Here is a 14,118-nt window from a genome sequence, read left to right on the forward strand (position 1 = left end):
GTGCTAGTAATGATGTCAAATGCAAATGGTCTAAACATTCCAATTAAAAGGCAGATTGTGAGACTTTTTTTTTTTTTTTTAATTAAAGAAAGGGTTTTTATTTAAAACCCCTGTTTTTTGTTTATTTAAAGAAAGACTTAGGGTACCTGGGTGGCTTAGCTGGTTAAGCGTCTGCCTTCAGCTCAAGTCGTGATCCCAGGGTCCTGGGATTGAGCTCCATGTCCAGCTTCCTGCTCAGTGGAGAGCCTGTATCTCCCTCCTCCTCTGCCCTTCCTTCTTGTTTGTGCTTGTGTGCACATGCACATGCTCTCTCTCAAATCTTCAATAAAAGCAAGACTTAACTATATGCTAGCTACAAGAAATCTACCTTAAATATAGAGACATTAATAGGATGGAAAAAGACATACCGTGTAGCCATTCTTGTTAATTTTGAAGTCTAAATACTTAGGATTTGTTTAAATCTAATTAATACCATTCTAGAAAATAAACACTATGAATTTTAAAATGCTTAGTATTTTATAGCTTATTTCCCCAAAAGACTCAAGTAATGAACCTAAGTAACTATTATTGGTTATATATTTTGCAGTTTTCTTTTTTTTTTTTTAAGATTTTATTTATTTATTCATGACAGAGAGAGAGAGAGGCAGAGACACAAGCAGAGGAAGAAGCAGGCTCCACACAGGGAGCCTGACATGGGACTCAATCCTGGGTCTCCAAGATCAGGCCCTGGGCCGAAGACAGTGCTAAACCGCTGAGCCACCGGGGCTGCCCCTATTTTGTAGTTTTCATAAAATTTCATATATATATGTTTTTGAAGATTTTCTAGTATCACACAGTGGCATCTTTAGCCTGTTATGTTTTATCATAGTTGATTTTTACTAGGGACAATGCATTAAAAAATTTACTTGCTCATTATAGATTGTGTTCAACTGTACATAATAGAAAACTTATGATGATTTAAACAAGAAAGGGTTTTTTCTCATTTATTTTTATTTTTTTTAAGATTTTATTTATTCATGAGACACACACACACACACAGAGAGGCACAGACACAGAGGGAGAGGCAAGCTCCATGCAAGGGGCCTGACGTGGGACTCGATCCCGGGTCTCCAGGATCACACCCTCTGCTGAAGGTGGCGCCAAACCGCTGAGCCACCTGGGCTGCCCGTTTTTTTTCTCATTTGATAAATAATTGTAGTTAGGGAGTCTGGAGCTGGTACAGCAGCTCCATGATTCTATCAAGTACACAGGCTATTTCTGGCTTTATATTCAGCCATCCATACTAAATGGATTCATCTTTATGCTTATCAATTTGTGATGACAGTATGGCTATCTGCCTAAAGCCTTTTCTCTGTACATAACTAGAAAGAGGAAGAAGAATAACAAGGCACAGAAATTGAGTTAACTTGCCTCCTAGTGTCATACATTTGTTTTTCTTTTTCTTTTTCTTTTTTTTTTTAACTTTATTTGAGAGCATGAGCTGGGTGGGGAGGGACACGGAGTGGGAGAAGCAGAAGCAGACTCCCGCTGAGCAGGGAGTCAATGAGGCAAATTTCAGGACACCAGGATCATGACCTGAGCCAAAGGCAGACACTTAACCAACTGAGCTACCGAGACACCCTGTTTTTTAAAAAACCAAACAAAACAAACTTTTATTTGGAAATATTTTCAGAAAGGTAAAAGAAATAGTATAAAGAATTCCCCTATATCCTTCACCCAGGCTCCAAATGTTAATATTTTATCATACTTGTTTTGTCTTTCTCTTCTTGTGTGTGTGTGTTTGAGCTGTTTGACATTAGGTTATAGATATGATGCCTCTTTTTTTCTTTAAAGATTTTATTATTTATGAAGACACATTTTATTATTCAGAGAGAGAGAGGCAGGAGACATAGGCAGAGGGAGAAGCAGGCTCCATGCACGAAGCCCAGTGTGGGACTCAATCCTGGGACTCCGGGATCATGCCCTGAGCCAAAAGCAGATGCTCAGCCCCTGAGCCACCCAGGCATCCCCCCCCCCCCCTTTTTTAATATGCCTCTTTAACCCCAAATACTCCAATGCGTATTTTCTCAAAACAAGGATATTCATTAGATAACCACAGTATAATGATCTGAATCAGAAATTAACACTGATAGAGTTAATGAAATCTGATACAATTAATGAAATCTTTACTCAGATTTTTCCAATTGACTCCATAATATTCTTCTTTAGGGTGGCTAAAGAGGTTGTGCGCTTGCCTTCGGCCCAGGGCATGATCCCAGAGACCCGAGATCAAGTTCCACATCGGGCTCCCTGCATGGAGCCTGCTTCTTTCTCTGCCTATGTCTCTGCCTTCCTCTCTGTGTCTCTCATGAGTAAATAAATAAAATCTTTAAAAAAAAAAAAAATCTTCTTTACTAAAGCATTTTTTTTTCTTCGTTTAAGGCCCAGTTCAGGATCATGTACTGCATTTAGTTACTGTCCCTCTTGTTTTCTTTAGTCTGGAACTTCAGTCTTTGTTTGACATATTCTTGACAGTTTTGAAAAAATACAGGCTCATTACTTTGTAAAATGTCCTTCAGTTTGGGTTTTTCTGATTTTTCTTTCTGGTTATATATATATTTTTTAAATTTTTATTTATTTATGATAGTCACACAGAGAGAGAGAGGCAGAGACATAGGCAGAGGGAGAAGCAGGCTCCATGCACCGGTAGCCTGACGTGGGATTCGATCCCGGGTCTCCAGGATCGCGCCCTGGGCCAAAGGCAGGCGCCAAACCGCTGCGCCACCCAGGGATCCCTCTGGTTATATTTTTGACAGTACCATTGCAGTAATGTTACATCCCATCAGAAGGCACATGTTAGTGATTTGTCCCATTTCTGGTGATTGGTCTATTTTTCCACTGGAAAATTGAAGTTACAGTGCTTTCTTTTTGTAATTAATAAGTGTGTTGGTATTGAGACATTTTTAAAACTGTAAACATTGCTTTCCATCAGTTTCTGATCCACATGTGATAGCAGCCATTGGTGATATTTTTTGTCTCAGTCTATTGACTCCCTTTGAAAGAACTTTTCTATAGATTCCATCCAGCAATGTCCACTTGAAGAGCCTTAGCCAAAGCTCTGTGGGGGCTTTGAAATGTAATGTATTTTAACTGAACATGCTGTTAGCCTCAGATAAAAGGGAAAAAAGGATACAGCAGATACACAAACCCACTAATTATTATTTCATTAATGAAATTTTTTTTAAGATTTTATTTATGAGACACACACAGAGAGAGGCAGAGACACAGGCAGAGGGAGAAGCAGGCTCCCTGCAGGGAGCCTGATGCGGAACTCAATCCCAGAACCCTGGGATCACGGCCTGAGCCAAAGGCAGATGCTCAGCCACTGAGCCACCCAGGCATCCCTCATTAATGAACTTATTATAAATCAAATGGTTGAGTGTTAGACATTTACTCTCATTAAGGCACTTTTCCTTGCTTGTCATATAGAACTATTTCTCTTAGTGGAAATAGAGATTTTTAAAAAATTTATTCATGAGAAACACAGAGGCAGAGACATAGGCATAAGGAGAAGCAGGCTTCCTCTGGGGAGCCTGATGTGGGACTTGAACCCTGGACCCCAGGATAATGACACTAAACACTGAGCCACCCAGGTGCCCCACTACATTTCATTTTTAACAAAAGTTGTAGAAAACGAAACATAGTAGAACACAGAAAACGGTTTCTGACAGTTGTATTCTTTACCATGGTAGAATTCTTAGAGTAGTTCTTGGCAAAATACAGTTGAGTCTCCATCTTTTACCTCCAGTGGAGAAGTCCCAAGGACAGAGGATAGGAATACGTGGAAGCCATCTTTTTTTTTTTTTTTTGGAAGCCATATTTTTTATGACAAAAATAGCCGTTCTTTTATGTATTCGTTAGAAAACTTTTTTTTTGTATAAACAGTCTATTTTGTGTAATGGTATGACTCAGATTTATATGAACGTTGTTTTTTTCACTTTTGTTTAGGAAGTTTATCGGAATTCTATGCCAGCTTCCAGTTTCCAACAACAGAAACTTCGAGTCTGTGAAGTCTGCTCTGCCTATTTAGGTCTTCATGATAATGACAGACGACTGGCTGATCATTTTGGGGGTAAACTGCACCTGGGATTTATTGAAATAAGAGAGAAGCTTGAAGAATTAAAGGTACATTGGTAAATTAATACTATGTGCTTAATCTTATTTAACCACTCATTGTTTTGATGTGTATTAGTTATCTTTTTGTATCATTCTTGACTGTGCCCTTGCTAAAAATTCATACCAAATAGTGTAGAATTATAAATGGAAATAACTGGTTTAATGGATAATGTCTGAGAAACAAGACTTATAAATACTGTCCCCTTATTTTGGGAGGTAGTATTTTGTTTTGATGATGACATTGAATTACGGGCCTTGCAAACTGGGTTCTAAACTAACTCTTTCATACAAGTTTAAAGGAAGACAGAAAATGAGACTAGTATTTATTTGAAATATTTTGCAGTTCTTCACTAAATAGCAAGCTTGTTGGATCTCTAGTTTTATTTTTTGCTCCTGCTCCCATTTCAGAAAGGAATTCGGATGAAATCTATCTTTTAAAAAAGGACAGTTACTGTCACATACATGGTATTGTGAGAAAGGCAATACAGTTATTACTCAGGTGGTGAATTATTATGAGAAGATAAGGAAACAACAAACATAGGGTATTTCTAAAGATGTAAATAAAATCAGAGTAAATGTATATAATGAGTTTACTTTCCATCAGTCTCATGAGGCTAATTTTTTTTTTTTTTTTTTTTTTTAGATTTTATTTATTTATGCATGAGAGACATAGAGAGAGAGAGGCAGAGAGACAGACAGAGGGAGAAGCAGGCTCCTTGCCGGGAGCCCGACATGCAACTCGATCCCGGGTCTCCAGGATCCCACCCTGGGCTGAAGGCGGCACTAAACCGCTGAGCCACCAGGGCTGCCCCTCATGAGGCTAATCTTTAAAAAATTATGGCAGTGTAGCATTTTGTCATGAATAGAAGATAGGTTCAGAGGTAGCAAACACTGGATAGTGACTTTTTTGCTCAAATTAACCCAAGATCTGTAGTTTGACATTTAAAATAATGTGGAGTCAGAAACACTTAGGGATATCTCCATATTCATAATTAACAGTGAGCTCTTCTAAGTATTCTGAGTAGCTAGGATGATTTTGGGTAAATTTTTATTTAAAATGACAAAGTAAGTTTCACTATATAATGGTTAGTGAGCTCGAAATTAAAACTCAAAAATGCTACGTATTTGGGAATCTTTGCAGATACAGACATAGCAACAGGACTGTTTGGCACTTTACTGTGTGTTTTTTTGAAGCAATAGAATTGGGATGGTAATTGGAAGTGACAGAAGACATTTTATTTTGGAAATTAGAGAATTGGGAACTTGGAGTGATTTATAATACGTAATGTCCTTTAAAAAATAAAAAAAATAAAAAAACAAAAATAGGCACATCTTGGCTCAGTTGGTAGAGCGTGTGCCTCTTGATCTCAGGGCCATGAGTTGGAACTCCACATTGGGTGTAAGAATTACTAAAAAAATAAATAAATAAACTTTAAAAAAATACAAAATAATGTTAGAAAACATTCAAAGGAGAAGAATCTTGTAGAAATGATTTTGAAATATTAAGTCATGAAGAAATAAAAAATTTTACAAATGTTCTCCAGAAGGGCAAAAGATTTTGGAAACTAGACTTGTAAGCGTAGTGATTTTACCCAGCAGAACTTTTAATTGTTACTAAACAGATTTTGATGTTACTTGTACTGTATTGGGAACCAGATATGGTAGAGTTTAGGATAATTCTTGTTAAGAGTGGACCCAGTAAATAATGCTCCTCATTTTTTATTATTTGAACTGTCATTGTCTTTTAAGAGAGTTGTAGCTGAGAAACAGGAGAAAAGAAATCAGGAACGCCTGAAACGAAGAGAAGAAAGGGAGAGAGAAGAAAGGGAGAAGCTGAGGAGGTATGGAGTAATTAATTGAATAGTCCAAGTATGTGAAGTTGAATCTCCCTGGCTCTAAAAAGAGATGTGATTGGTATAAGATTTTAGGTGTTAATAAATCTAGACATGAGAGATTTGTTTACTTTTGAAAATGTTACCATGTGAAAATGCTTATACAAGTATGTTAAGTTACAGCCAATTTAAGTCAAGGTGATTCTTTTTTTAAATTTGTATTTATTCATGAGAGACACAGCATGAGAGAGAGGCAGAGACACAGGCAGAGGAAGAAGCAGGCTCCATGCAGGGAGCCTGATGTGTAGGACTCGATCTTGGATCCCAGAATTATGCCCTGGGCCAAAGGCAGACGCTCAACCGCTGAGCCACCCAGGAGTCCCAGTCAAAGTGATTTCTCTCAAAAAGTATGGAAGAGGGCAGCCCTGGTGGCTCAGCAGTTTCAGCTATAATTTTGATTCTATAATTTTTACCCCTAGGAGCTATAAACTATTAAGATTGTATTAATAATAGCTAAGTATATGCAGTTCTTTTTATATTGGTATTCATTAGTTGATAAAATCATATTCTTCATATTTAGAATGTTTAAATGTTCTGAGTGACCCATTGGCAACAAATTGTGTCTCATCATGGTAGCAACCTTTATTGAACTTATGTACATAACTTTTTTAAACAATGTTATGATAGGTATGTCACTAAAGAGTTACTTGTAGTTCTAATGTATAGTGTTCCTTTAATTGTCTTACACATCTCTGAAATTTAAATCCTTTATCTACAGCAGATTTTTGTGCCTAATTAAAACCCTTTATAATATGTGACTTGGTCATGCCAGCCTCCCCTAAGCTTTGAGCATGTTATACTTGGTCTATTTCAAGGTGTTTAAACTGACTTTGTGTTACATGGTTTATAGCAGGTAATATTTTTGCACTGTAATGAAAAAAATGAAAAGTACATGTGGATATTTTGCCTTTTTAGGAGAAGTGCTGTCATAAATCCATTGATAAATGTTCATTTACTATAAATTTTGTCTCATAGTTTTATCACTATTCTCTTTTATGTACACTGAGTTTCTATGGGAATATTGCCCAGCATTGTAATATAAGACCATATAGAAATCTGTTAAGATTCTGAGTGTAGTGCGACTGATTTAAATAATTCAACTGTGAAGTGATAGTCAAATGAGAAAAAAATTCTTTGCCATGACTACATTTTCTTATCTGTAGATAACCTCCTACTCCTTTGTTGCCAACTGACAAATTTAAGATTGATTTTAAAATCTAATGAGATTTAGAAATGTGTTTAAAATTTAAAAATAAACCAGTAAATAAAAAACAAAAATTTTTAAACCCTCTGTGAATTTGAGGAAATGTAACCAAGAATGAAAGATGAAGAAATGACAAGCAAGTACATAGTTACACAAGGTGGGATTCTAACTATGGTATTGAAAAGGATAATGATAAAAATGTCACTAAGTGCCTGTTATGTATCAAGTACAGTGCTAAGAATTTGCCTATATTAGCTCATCTAATCCTTACGATCTCCCTGTGAAATTTATATTACTGTCCTTCTTTTGCAAATGACAAGCAAAGCTGAGAGATCTGTAATCTGTCCAGGTCACAGATAGTGGTGCAGCCAGAGTTTTAAAACTCAAATTAGGCTGAGTCCCAAGCCACCCTCAGTTGTGCTGTATATTCCCCACGAGACAACTGTAGTTTCCTAGTGCCCATAGTACTAGTCATTACTATTTATTGAGTTTTAAGTATGTGCTAAGAAATGTGAAGAGTGCTTTAATAAGGGTTATCATGTGTCCTGTTAAGAAACAGATGCTGTAAGATTGAATGCTATGTGAAGTTATAGTTTGAAAATGAATACATCTCATACATCTCAGATTATGGAAAATTTTCTCTTTCTGGAGAGAAAGAAGAAATGACAGAGATAAAAATAACACAGAATTTTTTCCAGGTTGGGAAGTCATTTCTGTAGAGTTATTGAGTGGTGATGTACCATGTTTTAGTCTCCTTGGAGCCTGTTCTTTTTTAAGAGTCAGGTATCCTAGTTAGGGGATCTCATAGCCATGGTGGGCAAGTCTGTATGGTTTATGGTATATTTTGGAAAAATTGGTGTGCATTCATATGTGCCTTATATTTATAGAATTAATAAAAAGATTAGAAATCAGGAAGGATGTAAATTTAATAGTACATTGTACTTTTTCTCACTTCTTTTTTTCTAAAAATAGATATTCTCTTTTTTTAGGTCTCGATCACATAGCAAGAATCCCAAAAGGTAAGTGTTACACAAAATATAAGTAGTGAAGTTAGGTTTTTTCAGAGGTAGTTTTTATAGATTAAGTATCTTTTAAAAATGAATGAGAATTACTAGATTAGTACTCCATTCTTTTGTAGTTCAAGTTTGGGCATTATGGTTTAAGATGAAATTGGTTGGGGCAGCCTGGATGGCTCAGCAGTTTAGTGCCTGCCTTCAGCCCAGGACATGATCCTGGAGATCCTGGAATCGAGTACTGCTTTGGGCTCCCTGCATGGAGCCTGCTTCTCCCTCTGCCTGTGTCTCTGCTTCTCTCCTTCTCTCTCTTTCTGTGTCTCATGAATAAATAAATCTTAAAAAAAAAAAAAAAAAATGAAATTGGTTAGAAGATACTCATGAACTACAGCTTAATTTTATTAGAGTAAAATTATATACAGTACCCTGGAGTTAAAGCTAAAAACACTGGGGCTCTGGCTGGCTCAGTTGGAGCATGTGACTTCCTGATCTTGGGGTTGTGAGTTCAATCCCCATGTTGGGTATAGAGCCTATTGGGGAAAGTGCAGGTTAAATATACTACAGAATTTATTTTAAAAATCATTTTGGGTGGTTAAGTGTCAGAAATACAAGTCTAAGAGGTTAAAAATGTTGAAAATATAAGGTTAAATAGCTGAATACATTTTTTTAAAGATTTTATTTATAGAGCAAGTGAGAGAGTGAGTGAACATGGGGGCGAGTAGGAGGTGGGGCTGAGGGAGAAGGGAGAAGCAGACCCCACTGAGCAGGGAGCCCAACTCTGCCAGATGCCTAGCTGACTGAGCTACCTGGGCACCCCTAGTTGAATACATTTTTGTTTTTTTTTGTTTATTTTATTTTATTTTATTTATTTTTTTTTTAATTTATTTATGATAGTCACAGAGAGAGAGAGAGGCACAGAGACACAGGCAGAGGGAGAAGCAGGCTCCATGCACCGGGAGCCCGATGTGGGATTTGATCCCAGGTCTCCAGGATCGCGCCCTGGGCCAAAGGCAGGCGCCAAACCGCTGCGCCACCCAGGGATCCCTTGAATACATTTTTGAAAGGGAGTGGGTTATTGAAGGGAAACTAAAATTTTTATTAGTTTATATCTTTATTTTCACTTTATGTAAGTTTATTATTACTTATCCCTTTGTACAGAGATGACCAAAAACTTTAAAGAGTGCTTAAATCCTTAAAGAGGATAAGAAAACACTTTCTGTTGACTTTTGGAACTAAAATTTTAGGGCTTTTAGAAGGCTTTAGTATTTACTAGCTGCTGACAGTTTTTTGCTAACTGAGGAAGGTGGGGAAAACATGGTTTATCTCATTTTTTACTTTTCATGTGCAGTTCCCATGAGTCCATCCCCACGTAGAACGTGACCCTTTCTTGTGACCCTTTCTTATTGTCAGAATCTAAGTACTCTTAAGTTTAAAGAGTAACTATTTCTCGAGAACTTTTCTCTATAAGCTAGAGCATTTGTTGTTATAAAAGAAAAACCTGCCCAGTTGTGTCAGCCAATTTATATTGTTTCTGAAATCTAGGATGAGAAGTGGAAACGTTAATTGGTGATCCTATTCTTGTTTACTGGTTGATCAATGCAAATTAGTCCTTTTGTTGAAAAAAAAAAGATACTTAAACTGTGTACATAGAACATCTTCAGATACTGAGGCTAGGAATTTATTTTCTACCGTTCCATTCCCAGCCACTTTTCTTGTGATTACAATAGTCTCTTTGCTGTCTCTTAATTTCTGGACTTGTCCAATCCCCTTCATTACCTCTGTTTTTCACAAATCAGCCTGAATGAACCCTTTAAAAAGTGAAGTAAATTATATCAACCCTCTGTTCAAATTCTCCAGAGGTTTTCCATTTCACTTAAGGGAAGTGGAAATCCTCACTATAGCTTTTAAAAGTAGAGTGATCAGTCTAAGAGTGGGGTGGTAGGTACCAGCTTATATTTTGTGTCAGCATATTTAATAGCTTCCCCCTGCCCTTCATATAATTTATCATTGAGAGAGCATCCTGGTTTGCATTAAAAGGTATGTGGTCATCCTGCCTGTAAGACCCCTGATTTATTCCTGGTGCTCACTTCATTTTAGGCAAACAGGTATTTTTAAGTTCTCTAGCATTCTGAACTTTCTTCAACCTCAGGGCCTTTGCTCCTGTGTTCCCTCTATCTGAAGCACCTTATTCTGAGATGGCTGATTAGCTGATTACCTTAGTTCATCTTTATTAAATGCCATTTTACCAGAAAAGCCTTTTCTACCTATTTTTTTCTACCTATTCTTTATAAAAGATGACCACCTCATTTCTCTGTTGACCTTTACATTTTTATTTTTATTTATTTTTTTAAAGGTTTTTACTTATTTATCCATGAGAGAACCTGAGAAAGGCAGAGACATAGGCAGAGGGAGAAGCAGGCTCCTCACAGGAATCCTTATGTGGGACTCAATCCCAGGATCATGCCCTGGGCCGAAGGCAGACGCTCAACTGCTGAGCCACCCAGGCGTCCCACCTTTTCCTTTTTAATGTATTCTTTCTTCACTAGTTCACATTTCTTTGTTGACTTCTTTCTGGAGTATAACCTCCATGAGGTTAAGGACTTCACTTTATTTGCTGCTCAGTCTTCCTATACCTAGAACAGTAAATGTGCACTCAGTAATACTTTCATTCTTTTTTAAAGATTTTATTTATTTATTTGAGAGAAAGAGCAGAGGCAGAAGGAGAGGGAGAAGCAGACTCCCTGCTGAGCAGGGAAACCGGCTTGGGGCTTGATCCCAGGACCCTGGATCATGACCTGAGCTAAAGGCAGATGCTTAACCAACTGAGTCACTCAGACCCCCTAAATTCTACTTACTTATTTTTTTGTTCGTTCATTCATTCATTCGAGACACAGGGAGAGAGACAGGCAGAGGGAGAAGCAGGCTCCATGCAGGGAGCCCGATGTGGGACTTGATCCTGGGTCTCCAGGATCACGCCCTGGGCTGAAGGTGGCACTAAACCGCTGAGCCATGGGGCTGCCCCCTAAATTCCTTTTAAATGAATAATTGTCTAGAATTTTTTTTTTAAAGATAGAATTATGGGGATCCCTGGGTGGCGCAGCAGTTTGGCGCCTGCCTTTGGCCCAGGGCGCGATCCTGGAGACCCGGGATTGAATCCCACGTCAGGCTCCCGGTGCATGGAGCCTGCTTCTCCCTCTGCCTGTGTCTTTGCCTCTCTCTCTCTCTCTCTCTCTGACTACCATAAATAAATAAAAATTAAAAAAAAAAAAAGAATTATGCATTGAAAGACATAGGTTCATTATAATAGCTCAAAATGAGTAACAAAATTACATTTAACAAAATTTCATGTTGACATAAGTTGGATGCTTTTAAACTTCACTTAACAAAATCATTACTTGCGCAGCCCGGGTGTCTCAGAGGTTTAGCACAGCCTTCAGCCCAGGGCGTAATCCTGGGGACCGGGGATAAAGTCCCATGTCGGGCTCCCTGCATGGGGCCTGCTTCTCCTTCTGCCTGTGTGTCTGCCTCTCTCTGTGTGTGTCTCTCTCTCATGAATAAATAAATAAAATCTTTTAAAAAAAATTATTACTTGAAAATGGTTTGTAAATTGTATCACCTGAATAATACGCTTTTGAATTTATCAAATTATGAGAAAACACCATATTCATAAGGTGATGAAATTTTTAATAGCTTTATTGAGGTATTATTTACATACCATAAGTTCACCCATTTAAAGTGTATAAGTCCGTCATTTTTAGGGGATCCCTGGGTGGTTCAGTGGTTTAGCGCCTGCCTTTGGCCTAGGGCGTGACCATGGAGTCTTGGGATTGGGTCCTGCATCGGGCTCCCTGCATGGAGCCTGCTTCTCCCTCTGCCTGTGTCTCTGCCTCTCTCTATATGTCTCTCATGAATAACTAAATAAATAAAATCTTTAAAAAACATGTTTAGTGAATGTAAGTGAATTTAGTGAATATAAGTCAAACAGTGAAAAAGTTGTGCAATTGTAAAAGTCAAGTTTAGATCCTTGCTGTCACTCTTAAAATGATCCTTAAAACAACATTCCATACCTTTCTTCCTATTTGTTTTCTCTCAGATGTTTTATGTCCTCTGCATGTCCCATTCCAGCCCTCACCCCACACATCAAAGGGTTTTTCTCTTGGCTTCTTCAAAACCGTTTTCCTTTACTGTACTTGTAAACACTTTTTTTCTCATTTCAAATAAAGTTCTCTAAAATGATTTATGTATGTTAGTTTTTTTCTCTCAAAACTAAGTACTGCTTTAATAGAGAACTGTCTTACTGTGTTATTATACTGTGACTAAGCATATTGTGAGCATTCAAACTTACTTTGATGGTCCTATAACCTTTTAAATTCAGACTTAGTGACTTATCCTAGATAATATTCTCCTTCCTGCCTCTCCTCACTTTTATCCATGTCCATCAGATACATACTTTGTTACTAAAGTATACCAAAAATCTTAAAAGTTTAAATGAAATACATATTCATAAATCATCTAGAGAATACAATCCCTGTCATGTAGTAGTGCTGTGGATGTGTGGATTGTTTTCTTAATTTTTGTGATTTTTTTTTTTTTTTTAAGATTTTATTTATTCATGAGAGACACACAGAGAGGCAGAGACACAGGCAGAGGGAGAAGCAGGCTCCATGCAGGGAGCCTGATGTGGGACTTGATCCCAGGACTCCAGGATCACACCCTGGGCCAAAGGCAGGCGCCAAACCGCTGAGCCACCCAAGGATCCCATTTTTATGATATTCTTGATTTAAATCTGTACAATATTGATTGACTCTGAAATTAGTGTTTTTTTATTTTGAAATTCTAGTATGTAGTTACTATGTCAGCATCTTATTGTGGTGTAGATTTAGCCAACTAGAAATAGAAATGGCATTAAGTCAGGATGTTGAGAAATCATTTGTCTTAAAAGAAGAGGCTTTAAGTAAAGGAGAAATGCATTGCTGAGAAAGTTAAAAAGTAAAGCAAATGTTTTTTGTAGGTCCAGGTCCAGAGAGCATCGCAGACATCGGTCTCGCTCCATGTCACGGGAACGGAAGAGGAGAACTCGATCCAAATCTCGGGAGAAACGCCATCGCCACAGATCCCGCTCTAGCAGCCGAAGCCGCAGCCGCAGCCACCAGCGAAGTGGGCACAGTTCTAGAGACAGGAGCAGAGAGCGATCCAGGAGGAGGTACTGAGGTGTCCATAAAAGGATATGGAACTACCTTTATGGTTTAGAGTTGGAATACTATTGGTTTGAAACTTGCATCTGGTCACATGTACACATTTGTGAGTGTATAACATTTTTTTCCCTGATTATATGGGTAGTTAAAGAATACACTTAGGAGCCAGAGTAAGAAATTGGAACCAATATGTGCTGCAGAGGTTATTGCTTTTTCTCTGCTCAGTGTATTTTGGAAAAAAAAAGTACTTTGTGGGCAATTTTAGGTACCAGTACTCCGTTTTTTCAGTGTGTATTGGCGGATTGGGAGTTCTGAGAAGTCCTTTCATTTAAAGAGTTTAGCTTTGTTTGACTTCCTGTTTTCCAAACCTCTTTGAGCTGGTGCACTTTTTCAGAGCAGACACATTCTGGTATATTGTTTTATCTGCAGCATAGGTATGCATTGCTATATATAGTTAGCTTGGTGGGGTGGATTCAGAATTTGAGATTAGACTTTCTTGGCATGAAAACTTGAAAGGTGCAAGGAGGGCAGATCTAGAGTGTGGTGTGTTGAAGGACCTGAATGTCAGGACAAAGGATTGGAATGTGGTAGAGCCTTAGCACTCACAAGCTCCCAAAACTTCTCAGGTCACAAGATGGTCCTTAAGCCAGGTTATTTCC

General features: G+C 37.9%; 1 protein-coding gene across 15 annotated transcripts in view; it reads left to right on the plus strand.

Moving 5' to 3' along the window:
- LUC7L2 (LUC7 like 2, pre-mRNA splicing factor) overlaps positions 1 to 14,118 on the plus strand; it is a 62,313-nt gene that overhangs the window by 44,167 nt on the left and 4,028 nt on the right. For all 15 annotated transcript variants that reach the window (XM_077850105.1, XM_077850113.1, XM_077850116.1 and 12 more), the window contains 4 exons: positions 3,988 to 4,164; positions 5,905 to 5,996; positions 8,241 to 8,270; positions 13,276 to 13,467. In XM_077850105.1, the coding sequence (XP_077706231.1) occupies positions 3,988 to 4,164; positions 5,905 to 5,996; positions 8,241 to 8,270; positions 13,276 to 13,467 (491 nt within the window). The remainder of the gene's footprint in view (positions 1 to 3,987; positions 4,165 to 5,904; positions 5,997 to 8,240; positions 8,271 to 13,275; positions 13,468 to 14,118) is intronic.

The sequence above is a fragment of the Canis aureus genome, chromosome 15, assembly GCF_053574225.1.
Source record: "Canis aureus isolate CA01 chromosome 15, VMU_Caureus_v.1.0, whole genome shotgun sequence".
In the NCBI taxonomy this organism is placed as follows: domain Eukaryota; kingdom Metazoa; phylum Chordata; class Mammalia; order Carnivora; family Canidae; genus Canis; species Canis aureus.